The following is a 27,641-nucleotide window of genomic DNA, read 5'->3' on the forward strand; positions in this document are numbered from 1 at the left end:
TTTCTAACTAGAGCTACTTTTTAATGAGTTTTCCAGCCTGTATTTCCATTTCTACTTTGGATTTGAGGAGAACTAGAGTACACTGTGATGTGTAGTTGGTGACATAGTAAGTTGTCACCACAGCAAGCGGTTCACTGTGCATATTCAGATTTACCCACATGACAACAGTGTCATCAACTGTGTGTGAGGAGCAGATTTGAGACACTGAATGGATAGGACCTGTTAACAGCTGACTTTGACATGACTTGGGGAGGGCCCTGCTGGTTTGAAAGGAGAGGGTGGGTGCCTAATGCTCTCTCTACTTCCTCTTAGCTATGTGATCTTCTTTTAAGCTTCAGTCCATGCTAGGAATGTTACTGATTGCCTCAAAGAGTGGATACAGTATGGCTAAAAAGGCCTGACAAATAGAACTGTTCGATAATATGTTTCTTTTCTCTTGTACATTAGAAGGAAGTTCATTGCTTTAGCAAAATGATATTAGCCAGTGTAGGTGCTGGTAATCCTTATCTTGGCTTTCATGAAGCAAGATTTCACTTAACCCAGGCTCTTCTGAGACGTTAATCCCAGTGGAAGGAAAAGTATCAACAATCAAAGCTTTATCTTAGCTGGACATGGTGACACAGGCCTTTAATTCCAGCGCTCAGGAGGCAGAGGAGGCTGGGTGCTGTAAGTTTGAAGCCAGCTGAGTTCCAGAACAGCTAGGGCTACATAATGAGACCCTGCCTCAAACAGACAAATCTAAATCTTGGCTTCTCCTTCACACCATCCACTCTCTTCTTGGTGCTGTTCTTACAACTCTTCCCACCAAGTCTTGTATCTATCTTGCAATGATCCTGCCTGGAAACAGTCTAGTGATCCTTAGCTGGGGTTGAGGTAAACTTAAAATGCAACCTTCAAAGCAAATAGCTTCCCTTGTTGAGTGTTGACCAATCTTTATCATCATGAGATTGCCTGCTTCTCCTTCTCTATCCTCCCTGTGCTCATAACCCAATTATTCTGACTGTATCCGCAAGACTGAGGAACTGCACGATGCTCTGTAAGACCCTTTCAGGTTTAGGATTCTTCTGTTCTGCATTTTCAGGATGTCTCCCGGGCTAAGCTAGCTGCTATAATTCCAGACCCAGTTGTAGCTCCTTCCATAGTGCCTGTTCTGAAAGATGAAGTGGATAGAAAACCTGAGTACCCTAAGCCAGACACTCAGCAGATGATTCCATTTCAGCCACGACATTTAGCACGTAAGATCCAGAACCCAGACGTTTGTTTGATTTCAATCCATGCTGTGGGAGGGAGTAACCTGGCCTTTTCCACTGTAAGTTAACTATTAGACTTGGGGTCACAGTGGGTGATAAGTGACTTGACGGTAATCTTTGAATTAGATATACTAAGAATGTTTGAGAAACCAAGCAAACCAAGACCTCTGAGTGCTGCAGACTGCGGCAGCTGGTTTTCATACATGCTGCAGTGTACGGAGTACCCGACCAACTGGAAGCTCACTGCGGCATGACAGCCTGTGCCACAGTCGTGAGTGGGTAGCAGCCCCTCTAGGTCCGCTTGGAACAAGACCCTCTTGATTAAATGTGCTATTGAACAAGTGACTTTAAACAGGGTTGTAAACACTGTAACTCAAAAATAGTAGAAAAAATATCTTTTAGTTCAGCCCTGGCTTGCTTTATGTGAAGTCACCTGTCTGATCCCAGTGACCTAGGACTGACACTGCACTTCCTGTCTGGCCCATTTCGTTTTGTCACTTGGTTAAAGCACTCCAACCCTATATGAGCGTTCAGAAGAAAGCAGCAGGGACACAGGAGGTTGTGTGCAGGTCACTTGACTTCAGCTTTCTCACATAGAAGCCATACCCATGTGACTCATGCCTGCTTTCTCCCTCAGCTCCAGGCTTGCACCCGGTCCCCGGGGGAGTGTTCCCGGTGCCTCCAGCCGCCGTTGTTCTAATGAAACTGCTCCCTCCTCCCATCTGCTTCCAGGTTTGTTCACTGTACACACTGGTTCTGTGGGTCACACTAATTATGTGCTTTTTTTCCCTTATATAATGGGAGGTACAAAATAGATAGCTTGTCAGATAACTGGGATTTAATCTATTCATGTCGTGATAGGGGCCTTTTGTACAAGTGGATGAACTGATGGAAATTTTCCGAAGATGCAAGATACCAAACAGTAAGTAATAGAAGCTCCCTTTTCAGTGTGGAATCCACATTGTTTCCCAGGGAGGAAGGACTGTTCTCTTCACTGAGGTCTCTAAAGCCAACTGTCCAGTCTACAGAGGTTCAGGGTGACCCTGGAGTGGGCGCAGCCTTCTGCAGTGTGGGCGTGCTGCACCTGACAGGGGTGATGCACGCATGGTCTGACTGTCCTGGCATTTCCTGGGGCTCACAGCAGCCTGTAACTTAGCAATGACGCGGTTCCGTGCTTGCTGACTGGCTACGGAGTGGGCAGGGCACTCGTTTACAGGGGCATCATTGTAAGCGCTGTTCTTTTTGCTCCAACCCAATAGCTGTTGAGGAAGCCGTGAGGATCATCACTGGTGGGGCCCCAGAGCTGGCTGTGGAAGGCAACGGCCCAGTGGAAAGTAGTGCTGTACTCACTAAGGCTGTCAAAAGGCCCAACGAGGATTCAGATGAAGATGAAGAAAAGGGGGCTGTCGTTCCCCCTGTTCATGACATTTACAGAGCGCGGCAGCAGAAACGAATACGATGAGACAGCTTAAAAACCTGCCTGCCTCTGAGAGAAAGGACTCTTACCCAGGATTCCTTTTTTGCCTCTTAAGTCATATGTTTTAAAGAGACAACGCTTTGTTACAAGGTTTTGGAAACAAAGTTGTATTGTCATTGGTGCCTCTGTCATATGGTTCTTGAGAAAAACCCAGCCTGTGTGGATTTTGAATATGGAGCAGACCTATCCTCTAAGCAAGATTAGGTTTTAAATAACAGTACAAAACAACAATGCCACATCTTGTTCCTTTTCCAGGGTGACTTGTATGTGCCACTTGAACGTTTTCCACAGTTTTATTTTAAAAACTGGATGGCTTTATGATTGTAAAACATTTTCACACTTTCTGAAAAACATTTGTTCTCAGTTTGCTTATGTAGTCCTGCCTTACTGTTTGTTTTTATTTATGGCAGAATGTATGGCGACTGTTTTGTAGTTATAAATTTTTAAAAGGGTCCTTTGAAAAAAATAAAAGGACCTCAGAAACATGCCTCCTCCTGTTCCTTTGTGTGCGTTGTACATGGGGACGGGGAGTCCAAACGTAAACCCACACAGTAGAACACGACAGGTGGCTCTCTCTATAGTTCTCTTATTCCCTTGACGCTGTTTCTCACTGAGCCTTGATTTTGACTGGGCAGAGAGTTCCTCCCTGTTCGCCCCTAATACTGAGGCCGCAGGCAAGCACAGCTCTGCCTCGCTTTTGTGTAGCTGCTCAGGACTCAACCTCAGATCCTCAGCCCTCTCATCCACTGGGCATCTCGCCTACATTTCTTCTGCTTCTTCAGATTTTATTTCAATAGCTGCAGACATATTTACTCATCTAATACCATTCATATTAAATGTTAACACAACATAAGAAGTCCTATTCTGAATACAGTCAGTAATGTGCCCTTTCCTGTTATGCTTTTTTTTAGATTTATTAATTTATTTTATTTTATTTATTTTTTAAGATTTATTTATTTATTTTATATGAGTACACTGTAGCTGTCTTCAGACACACCAGAAGAGGGCATCATTACATATGGTTGTGAGCTACCATGTGGTTGCTGGGAATTGAACTCAGGACCTCTGGAAGAGCAGTCAGTGCTCTTAACCGCTGAGCTGTCTCTCCAACCCTTATTAATTTATTTAATAAACTGTTATTGTCTTCAGACACACCAGAAGAGAACACTGGCTCCCACTACAGATGGTTGTGAGCCACCATGTGGTTGCTGGGAACTGAAGTCAGGACCTCTGGAAGAGCAGCCAGTGCTCATAACCACTGAGCCATCTCTGCAGCCCATAGGAAACTTTTTTTTTTTTTTTTTTTTTGGTTCTTTTTTTCGGAGCTGGGGACCGAACCCAGAGCCTTGCGCTTCCTAGGCAAGCGCTCTACCACTGAGCTAAATCCCCAACCGCAGGAAACATTTTTAAGAAGCAGATTAGGGAGGGGCTGAAGCTGAGGTTCAGTAGGGTGAGGGTTTCCCTAGGAAGCTTATCTGTAGTCCGAGCATTGGGAGGTGGAGGAAGGAGGACCAAGAGTTATAGATCGTCCTATATCTGACTCATGGTTATCCTGGGATGCAGAGAGTTAGCGTGGAGAGAGCATAGCCCTGCACGAGCAGTCTGGACTACACAGACAACCTTTCTCAAAAAACAGAACCACAGGAAAATGGAAAATAATAAGCATATTATAGTATATGCACATTATAAAATTGTGAATGCTGTTTTCCCAATCTGAAGGAGACTGAGATAGTTTTTACCTAATTTTTTTATTCTTATGTATGCACGCCATACATGTGGGGGTCCCCACAGAAGCCAGAAGAGGCTGTTGGATCCCTTGGAACTGGAGTCACAGGTGGTTATGAACCACCGGACATGGGTGCTGGGATGTGAAATTGGTTCCCTGTAAAAGCAGCAAGTGCTCTTAGCCACTGGGCTCTCTCTCCAGCCCCCGCCTATTTTTTTAGTGATTCATTTTTTTAAAAGATTTTTTTTATGTATATGAGTACACTGTAGCTGTCTTCAGAGACACCAGAAGAGGGCATCAGATCCCATTACAGATGGTTGTGAGCCACAATATGGTTGCTGTGATTTGATCTCAGGACCTATGGAGTCAGTGCTCTTAACTGCTGAGCCATCTCTCCAGCCCTATTTTTTCATTTGTGTGTCTATGTGTATGTGTATGCGTGAAGTGCTCGTGGACACGAGAAGAGGACGTCATATCTTCTGGGACGGGAGTTATTGGCAGTTATGAGCCCCTGGTATAGGTTTGGGAACTGAACTTCCTCTGAGAGAGCAGGAAGTGCTCTCAATTGTCACCCCCACAAGCCCTACTTCATCTTTTGGTTTGGGTTGGTTTTGTTTTGAGACAGGGTCTCACGGGGAGCTCACTGTGTAGACCTTGATCTCACAGAGATCCACCTGCCTCTCCCAAATGCTGGGGCTAAAAGCATGTGCCAATTAACCAAATTATAATGAGGGAAGACTTGTCCAAAAAACCCTACATTTTGCTCCTTGGTTACTACCAAGGAAATAGACCTCTTCTTGACTCACTTCCAGTAAAGCTGGAAAGCTAACTGGACCTTTCATGTTGTTCACAAAGAAAGATCAAACCCAGGAAGGAGTAACGACACAAAAAAATAACAAAAAAGAAAAAAGAAAGAAAGCAAAAAGAAAGCATAGGGTGCTATGATATGTTAAAGAAATTCATATACTAGCCAGGCTGAGGTGGCACACACCTTTAATTCGAGCACTCCGATGGCAGAGGCAGGAGGATCTCTGAGTTTAAGGCCAGCCTGGTCTACAGAGCAAGCTCCAGGACAGCCAGGGTTACACAGAAAAACCCTGTCTCAAAAACAAACAACAAAACTCAGATTCAAACTGGCTTGAAGCACCAACTAGGCAGCACATTCACAAGAAAATCCATTGCCACAATCCTGTTGGGAAGTCAAGCGAAATCTCATGCCGTGAAGCTTAAAAGTCATGTATATATGTGTATATGAGTGCCCGTGCATGTGTGCATGCGTGTGTGTGAAGGAGACCTGGGACCCCAGGCTGGTAGAGAAGCATTCTACCACTGAACTACATCAGACAACCCACAAGTAAACAGTGAATCTTGAGTAAATGACATAAGAGGACTTATCTGGCTTTCACTGTTAATCCTATGAGATGCTCAGAAAGAAAATTAGTTACTTTCACAAAGCAACGAATGATTGGTGGATACCATGACAATGAACCAACACCTCCTTTTTCTGAGTTCCCAACAAAACTCCCACTCCTACAGCAGACAGCAGTGCTGAGCGGTCTGTGAAGTCTGTGAATGTCTTTGTTTACACATCAAAATTAAAAGTTGCCCAGTCCACCAGCTTAGACCAGGAGGGCAAAGTTGTTAATTCCTAAGTGTTTTAGGGCTTTAGAAGAGGCTGTGAAGTGGGGACCACACGTGCTGCATCAGGGGGAGGCTCCTTGGAGGGAGTAAAAGTCCCAACAGTCAAACCAGGCGAACACTCCTGCCTCCAGGTACTGAGGGATCTCCGCCTTAGTAAGGTCAGATGTCAGGGATCTCTGCCCTACAGGAGCCCTTCCAGAAGCCGCCTCACTCAACATACAATAACAGATGAGCTTTTGCTCTCCTGAAGTAATGCCACCTAAACACAGCCAGCCTCCCTTACAGTGAGCCCAGGACCGACAGGATTTGGAACTAACTCTCCCCTCTCCCTTCTCTCTTCCCCTCCAGCCCCTCTCTCCTCCCTACTGGTATCAAATTTCCAATCTTCAGCCTCAGCTTCCCAAATGCTGAGATCACTGGGAATTTACACTTAACCCAGCTCCCCACCCCAATCTGGCATATATTATAGATTAGAAAACACTTTTAAACAAACAGTAGTCCAGGCAGTGGTGGCGCACACCTTTAATCCCAGCAAGGTGACAGGCAGATCTCGGTGACTTCAAGTCTGGTCTACATAGGAAACCCTGTCTCAACAAGAGAAACCAATCAAGAAGTCCTTTAATAATATTTCATAATTTCTTCTGAGTCCCCACAAGCAGACACAAGTCCTCTGTACAAACCCTGGGGATGAGCTACAGATGGCTCAGTGGTTACTGAGTACTGACTGCTCTTCCAGCTGACCCAGGTTTAATTCCCACCAACCACAAAACACTTCCAAGGAACTCCAGTTCCAAGGAATCTAATGCCCCTTCTGGCCTCTTCGGGCACTGCATGCATGTCATGCACAGACCTACATGCAGGCAAGACACCTGTACACGTAAAATAATCTTTAAAAAAAAAAAAAAAAAAAACCTGGGGAATGTTGGCAACTTAAAAAGCACCCAAAGGGGTTGGGGATTTAGCTCAGTGGTAGAGCACTTGCCTAGAAAGCGCAAGGCCCTGGATTCGGTCCCCAGCTCCGAAAAAAAAAAAGAAAAGAAAAAAAAAAAAGCACCCAAAGCAAGGCATGTTCTAACAGTGCTGGGGCTGCTGCCTGCACTGCAGTGTTCGCTCTCTGCTTCTTCTCTCTGCAATGCCCCCTCCATAGCAAACGTGAATGTGTTTTTAACTCCTACAGACACAGCTACAAGCCATCCTCAAGCAGAACGCTACAGCAAACGACTACTCATACTGAAATGGGGCTTTGGGTCCTGATCACACAGGAAGCACTGTCGAAGCCTTTAGATAGCTTTCAAGTTCTTTCTACCCTCTTGTTCAGAAGTCTCTGTCATTACTAATGATTTGGGGTCTTACACATGGTAGGCAAGCCCTCTACCACAGATCAACACCTCAAAGGCTATCCAGTTACCCTTATGTCCTTTTTTTTTTCTTTTAAGATTTATTTATCGATTTTATGTTTGTGAGTACCCTGTTGCTCTCTTCAGACACACCAGCAGAGGGCATCGGTTCCATTACAGATAGTGGTTGTGAGCCACCATGTGGCTGAGAATTGAGCTCAGGACCTCTGAGAGCAATCATTGCTCTTAACCGCTGAGCCATCTCTCCAGTCCCCCTTATGTCCTTCTTATTGAGGGAAGAAAAATTGTAATCTGTCCTTCAGCCTAAACTCTAACATTGTTTTCTTTTGATGATTTGAGGGCTCATTTAGCCCAAACTGGCTTTAGACTTGCTAGTAGCCAAGGCTGCTCTTGAACTCCTAGTCCTCTTGCCTCCACCTCCCAGGTTGTGGTATTTCAGGTGTTAGCAGACACATCTGGCTATACTTTAATGACTTTCTAGCCAGGCAGTGGTCATGCCTTCAGGCAGAGGGAGATGAATCCCTTTGAGTTTGAGGCCAGCCTGGTCTACAGAGTTCTAGACAGCTGGAACTACACAGAGACTCTTTATCAGAAACAAGGACAACAGACTTTAATGAATTTCCAAGGAGATAATGTGACATACTTATTTGAGACAGGCCTCACTATGCATCACCCCTGGAAATCTGTATGTAGACCAACCCAGCCTTGAACTCATGGAGCTGTGCATGCTCCTGCCTTCAGAGCTCTGGGTTTAAAGCATGCACCACTACACTCAGCATGATTTTGCTTGGAATCAGAAATCAGCATTAGAGAAGTTTGTAGCACATTATTTGAAGAAATCATCCTCAAACGGTCATTCAGTATTTTATTTATTTTTCAGGCAGGGTCTTGTTGGGGTTGATCTGCTATGTATTTTGAATATGTTAAATATGTTGAATATGTTAAAATATTTGCGTATGTTCAATTCTTTACCCCAGGATCTGGTTGCCCCAATACGAGTAAATTTTCATGTATATCAGCTTTTGTTGTGCAAACCTTGCTCTCCAAGTTAACAGGTCAATAAAAGGCTAAAGCTTGTGTGTAGGCAGTAGAAAGAGGAAGGCAGGACTTCCTGGGAGAAAGAAAGGAACCCTGGGAAGAGGAGAAAGGCCTTTTCACCAGGAGACCGGAAACCGGGAAGGAAACAGATGTGACTAACTATGGGCCTAGAAGGTTTAGCTAGTCACATGGTGGAATGGGGATAGGCAGTCAGATTAACTTAGATGAGCTAATTGTGAGTCTGCCTAAATAGGCCTGAGCTTTGAAATATTAAAGATCTCTGTGTGGCTATTTGGAGAACTAGCTGGCTATGGAATAACTGCCACCATATTAATTTCCACCATTAACATATAGACAATATTAACAATCATTTTTACAGGGTCTTGCTATGCAACCCAGACTGGCCTTCTGCCTCAGCCTCTGAAATGTTGAGCTCGAGTATACGCACACCCGAGGCTGGGCTCACCTGGGAGCCAGGTATTACTGGACAGTTTTCAGAGTGAATGTCCCTTTTGTCTCTGGTGCCTGGGGAATCCAGCTGGAGATGACTTCACCTTCATGGCTCTGCTTCTACCATAACGGCCTTGTCTAAAATACATTAGTATATATAATTAAAAAAAAAAACCACCTGTAACACATCCAAAGTACTCTCATGGGCATATGCTGTGTCAGAAATTCTGATCATTCAAGTTCCTTAACAATTCTGCTCAAATTCTGAGGACTTTTCTTATTGATCTAGATTAGTGGGGTTGAGCTATTTTTCATGAAACACAAATCTAATTTCTGAATCAGAATTCCATCAGCACATCTATGTGAATTATTTCTCCTTTTGGGTTATAATAGGCTATTTACAATTATGTTTTAAAGATTAAAGTTGGGCTGGAGAGATGGCTCAGTGGTTAAGAGCACTGACTACTCTTCTAGGGGTCCTGAGTTCAATTCCCAGCAACCACATGGTGGCTCACAACCATCTGTGATGGGATCTGATGCCCCCTTCTGGTGTGTGTGTGTGTGTGTGTGTGTGTGTGTGTGTGTGTCTGAAGACAGCTACAGTGTACTCACATACATAAATGCTTCTTTTTTAAAAAAAAGTTAAAAAAATAAAGATTAAAGTCAAATAATTTGTTTAGACCTCATAGGTCACTGATGCCTTGCTTTTCAACGAGGCTCTCACTATAGACCCAGGCTACCCTTCAACTTGTCATTCCACCGTGTCAGTCTCCCAAGAGCTAAGATTACAGACATATTGTGGTGACCTTTATGAAAATTCTGGAATTTGGTTTCATTAAAAAAACACACAGAAATAGTGTAAGAGTGTATTTTCATTTAATCCCTGGTGTGGGGATACAGGGCTGCTGCAGACTGTCCACAGCAGCTGACTGTGATTTGTCTCATGCTCTGGCAGATACATGGTTTTGCCAGCTGCAGATAGGTTCTATGACTGTGTGACGTTTGGGTTCTGGGAACTTTTCAGTACATAATGCTGGCCTGGGGAGGTGCAGTGGGTGGCTGTTGGTTGTTGTAGGAAGGATAGTTACAGTTTGTTAGTTGTCATGGACAGAGAAAAAAATGTAGATTCAGGGATCTCTCTCTCTCTCTCTCTCTCTCTCTCTCTCTCTCTCTCTCTCTCTCTCTCTCTCTCCTCTATCCTTTCTTCTTTCCTATCTAGTGTTAGAGGGAGACATGGGAAAGGGGGATGAAGGGTGGAAAAAGAAGCCACAAAGCAGCAAAGACCAGCTACAAGTGGTGCCCACTGTGCGATTCTTTTTTAAAAAATGGGAAATTTAATTCCAAATACTATAGAGTAAACTGGAGGGAGCAAAGGAATAGATTCTTTCCCACCCCCAAGGAGCAAGCAAATAATTTATTGTGGCTACTAACACTGGAATATCCACCACTCTGCTCCCAGAGGTGATTTTCAGTGTTTTTCTTTGTATATTTTGTTTCAAAAAAAGATTGAAAGAATGGCTGAGTACTTGGGAAAATTGCAAATGGAAATAGAGGGTCCTAAGAAACAAAAATGGCTGGAATGAGGGAAGGGGAGTCACTCTGCTACTTTTTTCTGAGCGGGTGGCAGAGTTGGCTGTGAAACTGGAGAGGCTGAAGATGGAGGGAAGCTTCAGAAGTGAGGAGCACTGGAGAAGAGAACAAAGGCTCAGTCCCAGTGGCTGAGCACGACAGCAAGCAAGACGGAGGGAACAACAGTGCTGAAGCGTGGTCAGGTCAGAGACAATCTGACAAAACACCCATTCAAAAGAAAGGGTTAATCTCAACCAACTGTGCTGCCAGAGTTATGAGAGGGGTGGCCCAGGGTTATGAGATCAACTTTCTAAGCAGCCATACAATTCGTGCCTGCTAACATTATGGAATAAGGTTATAACAAGACAAGATGGCGTCCTATAGGAATGATAGATCTAAGGCACTTAAAGAGGTGATGACTTCATATGGGGTGCAAAACAAATCCTAAATAGCTGAGCTACTAAAAAAATTGTTCCCCGAGATTGGAAAGTATGTGCACTAGACACGGGTCTGCAGTTGCAATGGTTAACACAGTGGAGGGAAATAATCATGAACATCGAATAGCAAAATGGAGTGGATTGAATATAGTAAAAGGTCAGGTGCTAGGTGAAGGACAGTACTCTGAGATACGAGAACAGATTCGATGTGACCACGGGACTACAGAACAGTGCTGCTTAGTGGCTGTAAGAGCTTGGGGAAAGTTGAGGAGCCAGGGGAAAGACCTCATTTGCAAAGATTATACAAGGCTCTGGAGAAGGCCCCACTGATTTTTTTTTAACACAAAGATTACTCTCAGCTGTGAACAAAGCTGTATCAGACCCTGTTACAAAATGGTGTTGATAAATCAAGACCTTGACATTTGAGAACTCTAATACCAAATATAAAAAAGTTATTAGACATAGAATGAAGTGTGTGCCTGGCCCCTTAAAGGATCCCCAATGGTTAGTCAACTGACTCTTTGAAAACGCTTAGACAGTAGAACTGCTTAACCCCATGACCGTGAGTGTTGGCTTCCTCCTGGTCTTCTGGGAACAGTAGAGGATACAAAAAGCCACCAAAGGCTGGCAGAAGAGGAGTAGGATCCAGGAGACAGAGTAGTAGGATTGGAGAGAGAGGAGAAAAGTCGGATGAGTAGGGTCAGAGAAGACAGATGGTGCAGGAACAAAGATTGAGTAGGGCTAGAGAGGAGACTGAGCCAGAGACGATACTGTTAGCAGAAAGAAGACCAGAAGGCACAGGCCCATGGATGAATGTATAAATATAAATGAAATTGGTTTCACATGTACCATGGCAATATAATAGGTCAAGCTAGATGTCTCTGTTGCTTTAACTTAAAAGATTTGGTGATTTAATTGTGGAAAATATGGACATTTGAAACAAAGTTCTAAACAAGGCATCTCTAAAGGCAATGGTTGTTTTATCTAAATGTGAGAAAGGCCTAGATTTCCAGGCATGTGCAGGTGATGTGGCAAGGGTTGCCTCTGGACAAATGAGTATAGGACCAAGAGAGATATTCAAGGCGACTTTTGGGCATTGGGAAACGAAATGACGGGGCCTAAGTCAAGGCCTTGCAGCAAAAAGTCTAAGCTGTTTGCTTCTTATCAAAGAATAACCAGCAAGCAGAAAAACCTCAACTAAGTATTGCAAATCTAATGCATGTGGCTGCAGACAGTGCTGCTTTAGGCTTGGCCAGAGATAAACATCTTACACTATCCCACAAAATTCAAGGTTATAAAATATCTATCTACTGGACTTTATAGTCATTGCTCTCAGGGACAGTAGGAATGGTCTTCAAAATCAGTTGGCTTCCCAAAGATTCACTGTGTATTTCAAAGGAGAAATTAAAATAATGGCTTATATAAAGAGAAATGCACTTTAACACAGGTGATAGGATTGCTCACCTGTGCTGGAGAGATGGCTCAGTGGTTAAGAGCACTGACTGCTCTTCCAGAGGTCCTGAGTTCAATTCCCAGCAATCACATGGTGGCTCACAACCATCTGTAATGAGATCTGTTGCCCTCTTCTGCTGTGTCTGAATAGAGGACTGCTCACCTGTTAATGTTCCCTTTATCAAAGGCAAAGTGGATCTAGTAAAGGATCGGGGCATTTGGAAGTACTGCCAAAATGTGTTCTGGCAAACGGTTAATGATCAGAGACCAAAATTAAAGTTGCAAGGGAATGACATTGAAACAGATTTGGTAGATACAAGTGCTGATGTAACAATCATTTATTAAATGCTATTATTTTTCTGGGGGATTTTTACACCCCTTTACCCCTTTGTAGCTAATGGTTAATATCTACCTCACTTCTTGCCCATACATTCCCGAGTAAACAACACAAAGACACTATAATAAGTTGTAGGTATTATGCTGGGCACATTGAGCTATTTTAATTCTCCCACTTGTTAAAACCCACACAAATGCCAGTCACTTGCCAATCTGGTGTCTCCCAGGCTGCTTCTGCTCCATCAGCCTGTCGTCAGGATTCACTTCTCTTGGCCACAGGCTTCTGATGGTTCATCCCATGTAATGGTGACCTCTTACCTCTGACTTCTCTCCTCCTCCTGGTGGTCTCCCTCAAGACCTCTGACTCAATTCTCAGTCCCACCTTCCTTTCCCAGTCATAAGCCTCAGTCATTTACTGACCAATCAGGGATTATTAGGGAGCATTATTTACAGTACATAGGTTAATACAATGCCCCAATATTAGGTTACGGTCTGGATAGGGGCTCAGAATTCAGCTTCTGAATAAAGAGTGCACGAAACTAACCTCAACAATCACTTCACAAAGATCTTGGCACTCAGAATGACCATTTCAAAAGGTTTATACCCAGTTTCTAGGAACTGCAAAGTTATCTCAGATAAAACAAATTGTGTGATGGGTTAATAAATATATGGGGCCAGAAGGGCAAATAAGGAAGTTAAGTGGCTGACATAGCCATAAATTTATGGGGATAAGAATCAGATTAACAGAACTCAGATTAATCACCTCAACATCAGGGACAATTCCAAAAATAATGGATCAAATAGAATGTTTCTAGGGAAGATATTGAAAAATATTATCCAGAACCACAGACTGTGAAGGTTAGCCAAAACAAGACACTACATGGATTGAGTTTCCAAATTTGCAAGGTTTTCAGGGGGTGGGGGGGACACTTGCTGATATACCAACATCCCTACCCTTAAAATGGTTGACTAAGCCTCTATGGGTAGAGCAATGGCCTTACTGCCATGCAAGAGAAACTGCAACAGGCAAGTGAGCTTCCTGGAAAGGCACTGTCCCAGGGGTTTTGTCTCTGGATTGCTTCTTGCCGCTGCTGCACCTCCTCTGTATTCCTTATATATCTGCCATGGTGTGAATAGACGTGGGGAGACCCTCACTGCCTGTAGTCTGGTGTGATTGCTTCTAGGGAGACTACCCACTATACTGGACAATTTTTCTGCAGATCAATATAAAGATGAACTTTCATAAAATATTTCTTATGAATTAATAACTTTATGGAATTCATGATTCAAGTTTTAAGTTAGGGTAGTTGACAGGAAGTTTAAGGAGATGGTTTAAGTTGTTTTGCCAGAAAGACACAATAAACTTAGAATTAGGAGTAGAACGTGCCCTCCCATTGTAGGACTGTGAGGGCTGCAGAGGTGAGAAAAGGAGCACAGAGAACTTTTGTGGGTTACAAGCACGTGACTGTGCCAGGAAGGGAAAAACAGGCTTGGAACAAGTTCATGATCGAAGAAGGCATCTTATTCTAGTTTGGGTCTGAGTTCCTGGATCCTATGATCTAGGAATGTGGTCACAGATTTTGATGTGTGCACCAAATAGAGGAGGATGTGAACAATTCCATTATGAATATAAATAATTCCATTATGAAGATAAGAATAGAAAATAGATGATTAGCCAGCTTAGTGAGCAAGACTGCAAAAATAAGACCTAGGATAGAGGACCTGGTTCTTGGTAAATACAAACTGTCAGCTAAGCACAGGAAAAACTTGCTTCTATAGACCCGTCTTGCTTAAATCTTGTCAATCTATAACAAAAAGATTATTGCTTTGGGATTATGAACTTGTGGAGAGAAACAGAGATGGAAAACATATATCAAAAGATGAATATATAATTAATCGTGTTGTAATTTCCTTTTGTATAATGACTTTAATCTGCTTTTTGAAGAATATGTTTTTGTAGTGATTGTTCTTTAGACAATATATAACTTGGGACTATGAGGTGATCCTTTTTATCACAAGAGAGAATTTCCATCTCAGATGATACAAAAGGGCTAGGAAAAAAAATAAAGTTGTTGGAGCTTGCTCATTGGAGCTTTGCTCCATCAACAATTTTATGTATGTGTATGTGTGAAGTTGTTGGAACTTTGCTCTCTCCAGCCAATGTGTGTATGTATATGTATGCATATAAAATGGTTGAAGCTTGAAGTTTGCTTCATTCCCCAAGAGAGAGAGGGGGGCGGGGGGGCGGGGGGGCGGGAGTATCATTCTATCATCCTTTCCACAAGCCCTAGAGAGCTTTGTTCCCTTAGAGAACTGTCTGCTGAGTGATCAACACTAACTCTACACCCTGCCTCAGTGTACCCTGGGTCGGAAAGCTGGCCTCTGGCAGCCCTTAACTAAGGAATTCACAGACTTGCCAGGTCCTTGCCAGCACAAGGGAGGGAAGAAATTGACCAATTATTAATAGGAAATGTGTTAGCCTCAAATTTTCATGAAAAGACACCATGTTAACAAATAGTAAAGGTTTAAAGAAAACAATTTCTAGCACCTGGCAACAAGCCAAGGAAATTATAAGAAAATGTCCTACTTGCTCTTTGTTTAGCCAAACTCCATCACCCTCTGGAAGTAACCTAGGGTTGCCAAAAGGGGTAAAAGCTGGCAGATGGATGTGTTTCATGTTGCAGAATTTAGAAAACTAAAGTGTGTACATCATAGCATATACATACTCAGGGTTTCAATGGGCAACTAACTGCTTTGAGTCCTAAGAAGGCTGACTCTGTAATTACACACCCACTGGAAGCCACGGCTATCATAGGGACACCTGCATGAATTAAGGCCAACAATGTCTCCAGAAAGATAAAGTAATTCTTTACATATTATAATATAAAGCAAATTATCACAAGATACCACAAAATTCTACAGGACAAGTAGTTGTAGAAAGATCTAATTGCACCTTAAAAGAAATGCTTATAAAACAAAGAGGAGGAATAAAGACCCAGGATAGATTAAATAGTGCTCTGTTAACTTTAAATTTTTTGAAAGTCAATAAGAAAGGAACAACAGCAGCTGAGAGACACTAGGTTTTATATGGAATGGTTTCAGAATGGAAGTCAGTAAAGGTTTTGCATTGGGGACACAAATTTGTTTATATTTCCACAGGAAATGAAAAACTGTGGACTGAGTAGGAGATGTCTTCTGAAAACCTTGGCCGCTGATGCTAAAAAGAACAAAGAAGAGAGCCTGACCAGGCACTGCCTTCCCCGTCAGTCAGAGACACCTAGCCAAGAAATGTTCAGCATCTAACCACTGACAGGCCTATGAGCAGGACTTAAGGTACATCCTGCACGTCCAAGTTGGGGCTGCAAGCCAAAGGCTCCTAGAACTCCAGAATGCAAGATGCTAGAAGATAAGACAGTCCTGGAGTATAAAAGGCTCAAGAAGTGGTACCCAAGTTACAGGAAAGCAGCATTGCTGTTAGGTTACCTCAGTTGTGCACATGCACAACAGGGATCAACAGAAAGATACATCAGATACCTGAGAACCCTTGAAAAGATATTGGAAAGAATGGAGAAGCAACTTCAAAAAAGGAATAATTAGTAGCTAAACAAATTGAGGAAGCATATGGTTTATTTTGTGTGCCTGGCCCTTTAAGGATCCCAGCTTTGGGGATGCTTACCTGTTAGAACTGCTTGACCCTATGACCCAGTGTGGGTTTCCTCTTGTACTTCTGGGAACAGAAGAAGATATAAAAGCCTGGGAAGGAGTCCAGGAAATGGTAATAGAACTGGAGAGAAAGAAGAGGGGGTAGGGTGAGAGAGTAGGGGTCAGAGAAGACAGATGATGCAGAAGACAAAAGACTCAGTAGGGTTAGAGAGGAGATTAAGCTGGAGAAGCTGATTCTAGCTAGAGGAGATACTGTAAGGAGAAAGAAGAATCCATGAAGATCCCACACAAAGTAGCAAAAATAAATAAAAGCTACCTTAGACCAGTAAAGGCATGGGCAGTGCCTATGTTTTAACAGGTAAGGGATATGACCCATATTGGTTCGAATGCGTACCATGTTGATAGATCAAGCTATACTAGAGGTCTCCAATAGCAAAAGCCCTGTGCTTCAATTGTGGAATATGGTCATTTATAAAGACTGTGTCTAAACCAAAAGCCCCAGAACTCAAAATGGCCAGTGCATTAACTTTGAGAAAGACAGTACTTTGCTCTGGAAAAGTGAATGAACAATTTCTAGGGGCATGGGTTTTCTTAAATCTCAAGCAGAAAGAAGGCCTATGCTTTCCAGGGTCTATAAGCAAAGTGGCAAAGGCTGCCACTGAGTTCAGAAATGCTGACCCAAAAGAGAGATTGAAGGTAATTTCTTACAGCTGGAAACGGCCTTAGGTGTCCGGCTCAGGGCTCTGCAGCAAGAATCATGAGCCACCACTGAAGGAGCAGCACACAGACCAAAGTCCCTCCGTCTGGCACTAGATACTTGACGAGCAGTGCCGTAGGCAGTGCTGCCCTACAACAGTTCACAGGCAAACCTCTTCTCCCAAACTACTGGAGAGCATGGCCCTTTGCCTTCGAGGACAGTAGGGATGACCTTGGGAAGGAGTGGTTTGACCTCCCAAGGACTCATTGTGCACCCAGGAATTATAGATGAAGATTTCAAAGAAGTTGAAATTATGGCCGATGTAAAAAGAGATGCAATTTAACACAGGTGACAGGACTGCACAACTGTTGGTTTCCCTGCATCAAAGGCAAAGCCATTCCAGGAGGATGAACAGGAGGGTGTGGAAGCCCTGGAAGATACACGTTCTAGCATATAGTTGTTCATGATCAGAGGCCAAAATTAAAATTACAAGTGAATGATACTGAAATAGAAGGTATGGTGGATACAGGAGCTGCTGTGACTATCATTTCACAAAGATCTTGGCACTCAGAATGGCCACTTCAAAATGTCTATACCCTGTTTTTCTAGGAATTGGAAAGTTACCTCATGAAAGTTAGTTTCTGGGCTGGAGAGATGGCTCTGAGGTTAAGAACACTGACTGCTCTTCCAGAGGTCCTGAGTTTAATTTCCAGCAACCACATGGTGGCTAACAGCCAGCCATCTGTAATGAGATCCGATGCCCTCTTCTGGTGTGTCTGAAGACAGCAGCAATGTATACATAAAATAAGTAAATCTTATATATAAAAAAGTTAGTTTCTACAACTGCGTGAAGTTTGGAATTCTGGGAACTTTTCAGAGGTAAGTTGGGTGGTTGCTGGTCATTAAAGAAGAATGGAGGGTGGTTGTGGTCTGTTAGTAGCCATAGTCAAAAAAGAAACAAAAGCAAGAAATTAAATTCAGGGACACCCCCTCCTTTCTCTCCTATCTAGTGTTAGAAGGAGAAGTGGAGGGGAGGATAAAGGGTGGGAAACAGAACCCACAGAGTGGCAAAGACCATCTACAGCATATGTCACCATGCCTGGCTTTAATTGCCACCATCAAGAATCAGGACTACTTCTGTAGAAGGAACAGTATTTCTGTTTTGGTTTGTGAGACAGGGTCTCTCTGTGTATCGATAGCAGTCCTGGAACTCATTCTATAGATGAAGCTGGTCCTGAACTCAAGAGATCCACCTCCCTCTGCCTTCTAAGTATCGGGACTGAAGGTGAGCCCTATCACCTGGCTGTTCTTATTCTCTTAAGTTGGGAGTCTCTGTTACTGAGGCTGCTCCTGAGCTCCTGGGCACAGATAAGTCGTCTACCTTTTAAAAGTAACTGAAGCTACAGGGGCTTATGGCTTCTCAATACTAGGAGAGGTCAACTCCAGGGCCTGTGCAGGCTAGGCAAACACTGGCCACAGTACATCCCAGCCAGCAAAGCAAGCTTTGAAAAATTAAGTTCTATCCATTGGGTATGGCGGCAGAGGCCTGTAACCCTAGCATTTGTGAGGCAGAGGCAGGAGGACTGATGAAAGTCTGGGGACAGCACGTTTTACACCAGCCAGGGGAGTATAGAGGTGCTGTTTTAATAATAATATAAAATAAATTATTAAGTAACTCTGCTGTAGAACAAAAGGGCTCTGGAACACTGTTAGGTCAGACCCAAGAAGCAATAAATGGACAGAGTGGGAAGGAGAGGGCTAGGACCCTGTATGGCTACAGGCAGCCCTGTCATAAAGTACCCACAGGGAAGAGTAGTGGGAGGGAGGTTGTACACGGGGCAGGAGGACAAGGCTTGGCTTATGATTATGAGCACAGAGTATCTGAGAAAGAGACAACTGTCTCAGGTTCCTTGGGAGAAGCAGCTCCTCCAACCTGATGAAGCGGGAGCAGAGAGACAGACAGCCAATTACTGAAAGCTATGTGTCCCTATAGTCTCAAGAGAACAAAAGCTTCTTAGGTTTGTAAACCTGCACTCATAAATACAGTCCTCAAAACAGAATTCAGTGCATTCTTCAGTCCCTGTGGAACCAGTGCTATTACACAGGAATGTGTCACATGCCATTCTCCACGGCATTGCAAGAGCGGGGTTCTGAGGAGATGAGGAACAAGCTGTGGCAGCTGTGCACCTCAGGAGCGGAGGAGGAGCTTACTGAGAATTTCGTCATAGTACGGACAGAACACCATCTTGTTATAGTTGACCAGGCGCACAAATTTCACGGCAACTTCTTCTAGCTCTTTCTGAATGGGACCCAATCCCCCAGGCACTGTAGGCAAGAGCTTCTGATGACCAGAGGCAAGGTATGTCTCCAAGAAGGTCAAAATTCGGGACTCTGTGGCAAAAGGGAAGAATAATCAGGGTTGTCCTTTCAGGGTGACTTTATACATGTCTGACTAGGTTTCAGTTACGTGAGTCATCGCTTTTCCAGGAAGTCTTTCCTGGTCACCCCAGATCAGATCCATAGAACTTTGCACTTCTGAGAAGAAGAACACATAAGCACACAAGGAATCTGCTCCTAAGAGGATTAGGCCACTGAGGCTAACACTGGTCACTGCCACAGGGCACACATGCACAAAGAAAGAAAGGCAAAGCAAGAACAAGTTCAAAAATAGGGGTGGGGCTAGAGACATGGCTCAGCCTTAAGAACACTGGACTCCATACACACACACACACACACACCTTTCATACCAGCAGAGATAGATGTGAGTTTAAGACCAGCCAGATCTACATAGAGACCTTTTCTCAACAAAATATAGGATTTTAAGGGGTGAAATGTTCAAAGGTAGAGAGGGTTGACTATAGAAAGGAGGGATGGAAGGGAGGTGACTCTGGTCCTGCTAACTTCTACTGTCTGTCATGACTGAGCACGTTTCCCTCATGCTTCTTCCTTCTTCGATGTTCACAACGGGCGACCACAGGAATTACTTGCAGTCTTGTTCTACTTAAGAGGAACAATTGTGGTTGATAGCTTTCAGTCCATTCCATTTGGGATACACTTACATTGATTGAATGAATGGAGTTTTCAAATTGCCTGCCTTGCTTCTTGTACTGGGGTACCCTCTCAGGTACAAACAAAAGAACCCACAACACAAACACACTGACAGCTGAGTCCTACACTTCTCCATCCCTAAGGGATCTGGTTCTCCTGAGGTTCCTAGAGCTGCCCAGAATCAGAGGTCTGTGTCATTCCCACCTAGGACTGCTGTCTGGAACTAAGACAAAGCCAGTCAGTGGTGCCATGGCTCAGGAGGCAGAGGCAGGCAGATCTCTGAGTTCGAGGTTAGCCTGGTCTACAAAATTCCAGGACAGGCAGGGCTACACAGAAAAACACAGCAAAACAAGACAATGAGACCAGCAGCAGTACGGAGGCTTTGGTTCAAAGGTCTCCGTGGGGAATATAAATCTCTATGGTTCAGATGTCTCTCCTCAGTGACGCACAATAAGCTGTGGCTAATGCGGGGCCAGGATAAAGCAGGCTTTGTGAAAACTGTCTTAATTCTTAAAACCCCACAGTATTCACATTGTATAAAATTACTTAGTAACAAGGGTCTGAGTCAAGGTCTGTGACACTAGAGTCAGAACCTTTGAGATAATGATGGGTTCTGGTTCTTGCCTGTTGTTTTGGTCAACCTCACCACACTGGTGAAGATCTAACCCTCTCCTAACCCAGAGGCACTCAAAAACCACTCATACTCCATCAAACCCTTTTGGGGTATATATTGCTATTTGTTGTCATTGGCCATTTTAAGGTAATGTCTCACTATGGGTCTCTGGCTGGCCTGGAACTTACGATGTAGACCAGGCTGGCCTTGAACTCACAGAGCTCCTCTGCCTCTGTCTCCTGACTGCTCGGTTAAAAGCCTGGACTGCATGTTCAACTCTGTTTTCTTCTGAGGGCCTGTCCTCCAGCCCTCTGTCCTGGTTACTGCATTTTTATTGTTTTTACACAAGTCATTCTGGAAGAGGAACCTCAATTGAGAAAATGTCTCTGAAAGATGGAGACAGGTTTATGAGACATTTTCTCCTTTCCTTTCCTTTCCTTTCCTTTCCTTTCCTTTCCTTTCCTTTCCTTTCCTTTCCTTTCCTTTCAAGAGAGGGTTTTCCTGTACAGTCTTGGCTGTCGTGGGGCTCCCTGTACCAAAATAGTCTCTAATTCTGAGATTGCCTGCCTCTGCTTCCCAGGTGCTGGGATTAAAGGTGTGTTTACCACACCCACTTTCTTGAGAAGTTATTGATATGGGGTACCCCAGCTAACTGAGTGGCGCTGCCCTGGATGGTGATCGTGGGCTATATAAGAAAGCATGCTGGGCAAGCTGTAGAAAGGAAGCCAATACGCAGAATCCCAGCATGGCTTCTGTTTCAGTTCCTGCCTCCAATTCCTCAGTGACAGAGTATGACAGGACGATTCTAAGATGAAACAAACCCTTCCTCCCTAAGTTGCTTTTGGTCATCATATTTCACCACAGCAATAGGAAGTAAGTGAGAGAATGCCCCCTAAACGTACCCATGATCCTGCGAATGGGGTCGTCAGGACTGGCGAGGGCCTGAATCTGGCCCTTGAGCACAGTCTCCTTACTGACAGAGAATGGAGAGGATCCACACATGGAGAGGCAGCTGCTCACCTCCAGGCACACTTTCTCCCCAATGGAAGTCAGGGCGTCCTCCAGTTGGAAGGAACTAAAATAGAGAGGGGAAGAAAGAGAACAAAGGATGCAACCCTGGCGCTGTCCTGATAAGGAAGGATGACAGCTCAGAGTGTGTAGGATCTGTGGCTCCCTGCCTTGCTCCCTCACTTCCTAGCTGGGCATCCCTTTCTAATCATACCAAAGTGGTTGCTGTCTGTTGTGGACAGGGCCTCATAGAGCCCAGGCTGGTCTAGTACTTACTTTACAGCTGAGGAAAACCTTGAACTTGCGGTGTTCCTGTCTCTACCTCCAAGACTAGAGCTGTGAGCTACCACGCCAGTTTTACAGTGCTGGGGACGAGGACTCTGAGCATGTGAGGCGCATGCACGGTGGGCATGCGCTCTGTCAACAGAGCTACATCCCCAAGCCTCAAAGCACAAAGTTCATGCCTACACAGTGAATAAGCTTAGAACCACCTTCTATCCCCCAACACCTCCAATGAAATACACAGAAACCAGAAATTTGGTAGCTGTGGGACAGGAGGGGGGAAACGTTGTTCATTGAATACTCTTTTGTATCTCGATTTTCCCCCATGCTGGAAACCAGGCCAAAAACCTCACACACGGTAAGCACTTGGCCAGCTGAGGCGCATCCCCAACCCTCTGCAGACGCTTTGGTTTGGTTTGGTTTTTGAAACAGGAGATGGCCAGGGCTAGCTGTGAATTTCTGACCCTACTGTTCAGGCACTGGGATCAAATGTACTCTAGCTATTTGTACAAGGAAGAATCCAAAGAAGAGAACAAATATCCCCGACTCCTTGGGAGCCCCCTGAGGGTGGGGCTGCTGGGAGAACAGTTTCCTCTCAGCTCTTTAACTCACACTGCTATTTAGTGACTATGCTCTGTACTGTAGCACTTCTGGGAAATAAGGGAGCGAGTCCCAGGCCTCACTGCTGGTCTGGTATCACACTGTGCAGCCCCAGAGTAGCCAGAGCTCCCAAGAAGAGGAACAAAAATGGAAGGGACATCTGAGCCTGAGCAATGGCCTCAGGGCAGGCCTCAGTCTGCTGGTCACAATGTGTGAACACGCTCCACGTGGCACTGACCGAACACACAGTACAGGCTTTAGCAATACAACCTCCTCCTCTTGTAAGGGGACGCAGTGGTCTGAATGAGCATGGCTCCATATACTCATACTGGAACTCTGTGGGGAGTGGCGTTAGGAGGTGTGGCCTTGCTACTGCCTGCTTCTCAGATGGAGAACTCCTGACCCCTCCTCAGCACCGTGTCTGCCGTGTCTCACTATGCTTCTGCTTTGACAGTATGGACTAAGTCTCTGAAGTGTAAAGTAGCCCCATTGTAAGAGCTGCTGTGACCACTAGGCAGTGCAATGGTGGCACACGCCTTTAATCACTCAGGAGTCAGAGCCAAGCGGATGTCTTCAGTTCAAGGCCAGCCTGGTCTAGTGAGTTCCAGGACTGCCAGGACTACACAGAGAAGCCTGCCTCAAAAAAAAAGAAAGAAAAGAAAAAAAAAAAAAAGAAGAAGAAGAAAAGAAAAAGAAAAAGAAAAAGAAAAAGAAAAAGAAAAAGAAAAAGAAAAAGAAAAAAAAAGAGTTGCTATGGTCGCGTTGTCTCTTCCCAGAACTAGAAACTAAGACAGATGAGAAGGGTTCCCTCTGCAGTGGGCCTTATCAGATACAGGGCTTCCTAGCACTGTTCAAACCCACCCATGTGTTGTGACTCGTGGGAGTCGTGTCCTGATTGTGATGAGGGAGAATGTGTGTGTGCTAGAATGTGTACAATATTAAGTTTGACTCATGAGAAAATGACACATTTGTGGCAGACACGACATGTCTATATGGTATGTGGCAAAGGGCATGCTCCAAGGAGTAGAGCTTGTTTCTTCTGTGATCTTTATCTTCCAAGAGACGCAGCTGGAACTACTGGCTGTCCTGGGGCCAAGGTCCACGTTCCACTGGTTTCTCTAAGGTCATGGTTTTTACTGAGGGTTGGTAGTGAAAACAACTCAGTGGGTGGAAGTCAGTGGGGTCAGTGGGTGGAAGTCAGTGGGGTGATTTGTTAATAAATCGGATTAAGTTAGAAAACAGGTTAAACATGGGGAATGTTCTACCTTGGCAGGTGTCTACTTCAGTTCTATTTGTGTTAGAATGTTCTGGTCGCAGCCGAATTACTCACTGTGGGCTCTGAGGACAGACATTTGAAAACTACAATCCTAGAGCCTGGTCAAGGCTTCTGTTCCCTGTAACCTGGACATGATAGCCATAAATCAACTTCAGGTAGGCAAAGTCTTCTCCAATCTCCTGGTGGCCTTACACTGGAAACTCCCACTGTCCATTCACTGTAGGTCGGCCACTTACGGCAGATGCACGTCTGCTAGCAGAATCTTCACCACCGTCTTGAGCTTCTCCGCAAAGCCGGCATGCCCAGAAACTGCAGGTGCAGAGGTACTGAACGTGACGAGCAGCACAGCTCCCAGGAGGGCCAGCTGCTCCAGCTGGAGCTGCAGCTCTTGGAAACGAGGTTGGTCCATCAAAACTGTCTGCAATGAACACACATGGCACTGCTGAGCAGAAATGCAAACTGGCCAGCAGAGGGCAACAGAGTCACACCTCCACCTGCTCTGCCCTGCCCTTCCAGATCTCCTGGATTCCTTTCAGAGCTAGAACAGCTGAGGCAGTCTGGCCATAAACCTGAGACTCTACCCCTTCCAGGACTGAGATCTCAGGCAAGTGCCTTTACTCCCTGAGGCTAGACAAAAGGGACCTCTCTTTGTACAGCCCCTGAAAGAGGGAGAAACCAGGGCAGCAGTGGAGCAGTAGGAGATACAGTAGCAGGAAGGGAAGGGTAAGAAGATGCAGCTAGGGTGGCCAATGAGAGTCCATCTCCATCCCCACAGACCATGAAGTCACAATGCTGACAGATGGGAGATCCCTAAAGCAGAGCCTACAATTATTCACCCCCGTATCCATAGCACAAAGGAGCACCAAGAGCTGGGCAAGGTGGGCACCCTCCACCCACCCACAGATGCACTCAGACAGCTAAGACAGGAGGATTGCTGTGAGTGTAAGGCCAGCCTGAGACACAAAGCGAGACGGTCTCAGAACAAACAAAACCACCTCAGGTGTCTAAATAAAGAGAACAGTCAGAAACGAAAAACCGAGCAGAGCCACACAAAAGCCACCTGCAAGTGACTGCCTCTCACGTTAAAGAGCCCAGGCTTCCCTACCCGAGGCTGCAGAGATGAGGGAAGAGCAGCACGAAGGAGGCTGATTCGGCTCAGAGGTTTGTGGTTGTTTTCTTTTGGGGGTGGTAGGCTTGGGGACAGGATCTCACCATATGGCTGCAGCTGTCCTGGAGCCCACTCTGTAGACCAGGCTGGCCTCAAACTCACACAGATCCACCTCTCTCTGCCTTAAGAGCACTGGGGTTAAAAGTGTGCACCACCATGCCTGGCCTAGATCTGAGTTTTCACATGTTAAACAAACAAGCTTTAAGAACCTCTTTGCTACAGGGTTGGGGATTTAGCTCAGTGTTAGAGCGCTGGCCAAGCAAGCACAAGGCCCTGGGTTCGGTCCCCAGCTCTGGAAAAAAAAAAAAAAAAAAAAGAACCTCTTTGCTGGGGGCTGGAGAGATAGCTCAGGGGTTAAGAGCACTGGCTGCTCTTCCAGAGGTCCTGAGTTCAATTCCCAGCAACCACATGGTGGCTCACAACCATCTGTAATGAGATCTGATGCCCTCTTCTGAAGAGAGCTACAGTGCACTCATATATATATAATATCTTTTAAAAAAAAAGTTTGGGACTGGGCTTCAGTGTTGAAAACAATAATCAGAAAATGGAGTCAGAGCCTGGACTTCTTGGAGGTAAAACCTCCCTCAAGACTGAGGTCCTTCTTCACTAACAGCCTCCATTTACCTCACTGTTCACGTGGCCATGATGTCACTTAACAGTTAGTTAAGAGGAGTTGACTTCTCCATTGCTGACTTCCCTCCCGAAGCTCCAATGCCACTCCCCAGAGTCACACCTTCCAACAAGCCAGCACCAGCTTTAGGTTCCCCGTTCCGTACCAACAGGGAACTCCGGCAAGAAGAGAAACTCACAGCTCTTGAAAGGAAATAGGGACCATGACAAGCACATTGACAGAAGCTGCAGGTCTAAGGCTGGAAAAAGGAACAAGTGCCCTCAAAGAAGACAGGAAGCCACACGCCAGATTAGTTTCTGCCAGAAAAGTGGGGAACCCCTCATTACTCATCCTCTGCAATGGTCCCTGCAGTTAGACTTGCTTCTAATGCTGCTCACTGTGGAAGTGGCAGAACCTTTTGGCAATCAAGCTGTGAAGCAAAACCAGGTTTTTATTTTGTTTTGTTTTTATGGTTTTTCAAGACAGGGTTTTTCTATATAGCCCTGGCTGGCCTTGAAGAACTCAGGGATTAAAGATGTGTAACACCTATACACACCTTTTTTTATCATGACAGATTGAATAAAACAGTATAAAAAGTCCAGTGGTGCAGACGGGAAGCACGTCACACAGCACTGCTGGCAGGGTGAGAACAGATGAGCAGTCTCTCAAAGTGTGGCGCCTGGAGTCTACCCAGGAGTTACAGCCAGGATACAACCTCTAGAGTTGAAGTCAAATGTCCACACAGTGTGCGGCACACAGATAACCACAGCAGCGGAATGCACGAAAGCCAGAGTGACCACAGTCACAGCTGGGAAGGAAATGAGCTGTGTCCACACAGTAGGAGATGATGTGATAAGCCTACAAGACATCGTAAGCAGGCCAGGCACGCAAGCATAAGTGTGGCATGACTCCATGAACACAAGCACCTGCACATGCTGGGCCTGTTATCATAGCATTTGGAAGGCTAAGACTGGAAGTTCAAAGCCAGTCTGGGCCGCAGGAGACCCTGTCAGAAAAAGCCAAAACAGGGGTTGGGGATTTAGCTCAGTGGTAGAGCGCTTGCCTAGCAAGCACAAGGCCCTGGGTTCGGTCCCCAGCTCCGAAAAAAAAGAAAAAAGAAAAAAGAAAAAAGAAAAAAAAAAAGCCAAAACAAACAAAGATAAAAAATTAAACTCCCAGAGTTATTAAATTTGTAGACTTGCAGTATAATGGTAGTTGTCAAGAGCCATAAGGGACAGGGAATTACTACTGTCTTAGTCACCGTTCTATTGCTGTGAAGACACACCAAGAGCCATGGAGGACAGGGGATTACTACTGTCTTAGTCACCGTTCTATTGATGTGAAGACACACCACGACCAAGGCAATTCTTATAAAAGAAAGCATTTAACTGGGCATTTGCTTATACTTTTGGAGATTTAGTCTATCATCATCATGGCAGGGAGCAGACAGGCAATGATGCTGGAGAAGTAGCTAAAAGAAAATGGCTTGGCATGAACTTCTGAAACCTCAAAGCTCAATGGTTAAGATAACTAGCTGCTTTTGCAGAGGACCCAGGTTCGATTCCAAGCACCCAAATGGTGGCTCATAACATAACTCCAGGCTTCAGGGGATCTGATGCCCTCTTCTGACCTCTCTGGGCACTGAACTCACATGTACACACCCACACAGACACACACATATAATTACAAAACAATAAAAATAAATCTTTAAATTTTTTAAATTTATTTTTACTTCATGTGCATTGGTGTTTTGTCTGCATGTCTGTCTGTCTAAGAGTGTCAGAGACTCTGAAACCGCAGTTACAGACACAGTTATAAGCTGCCATGTGGTTGCTGGGAATTGAACCTGGATCCTCTGGAAAAGCAGCCAGTGCTCTTCTTAATCATTGAGTCATCTCTCTGGCCTCAAAAAGTAAATCCGAAAGAAAGAAAGAAAGAAAGA

General features: G+C 44.7%; 1 protein-coding gene across 4 annotated transcripts in view; it reads right to left on the reverse strand.

Moving 5' to 3' along the window:
- The window catches only part of Tcp11l1 (t-complex 11 like 1), a 68,767-nt gene that overhangs the window by 15,053 nt on the left and 26,073 nt on the right, over positions 1-27,641 (reverse strand). For 2 of the 4 annotated variants that reach the window (XM_039105674.2, XM_017591977.3), the window contains exons 8-10: positions 24,158-24,339; positions 21,658-21,830; positions 8,037-19,485 (exon numbers count right to left, since the gene is read on the reverse strand). In XM_039105674.2, coding sequence (XP_038961602.1) covers positions 19,283-19,485; positions 21,658-21,830; positions 24,158-24,339 — 558 coding nt within the window. In that variant the 3' untranslated portion in view covers positions 8,037-19,282. Of the gene's footprint in view, positions 1-8,036; positions 19,486-21,657; positions 21,831-24,157; positions 24,340-27,641 lie in introns of those variants that run through there. The other 2 variants (NM_001109202.1, XM_063284359.1) reach the window with 2 other exon arrangements.

The sequence above is a fragment of the Rattus norvegicus genome, chromosome 3, assembly GCF_036323735.1.
Source record: "Rattus norvegicus strain BN/NHsdMcwi chromosome 3, GRCr8, whole genome shotgun sequence".
Taxonomy (NCBI): Eukaryota; Metazoa; Chordata; class Mammalia; order Rodentia; family Muridae; genus Rattus; species Rattus norvegicus.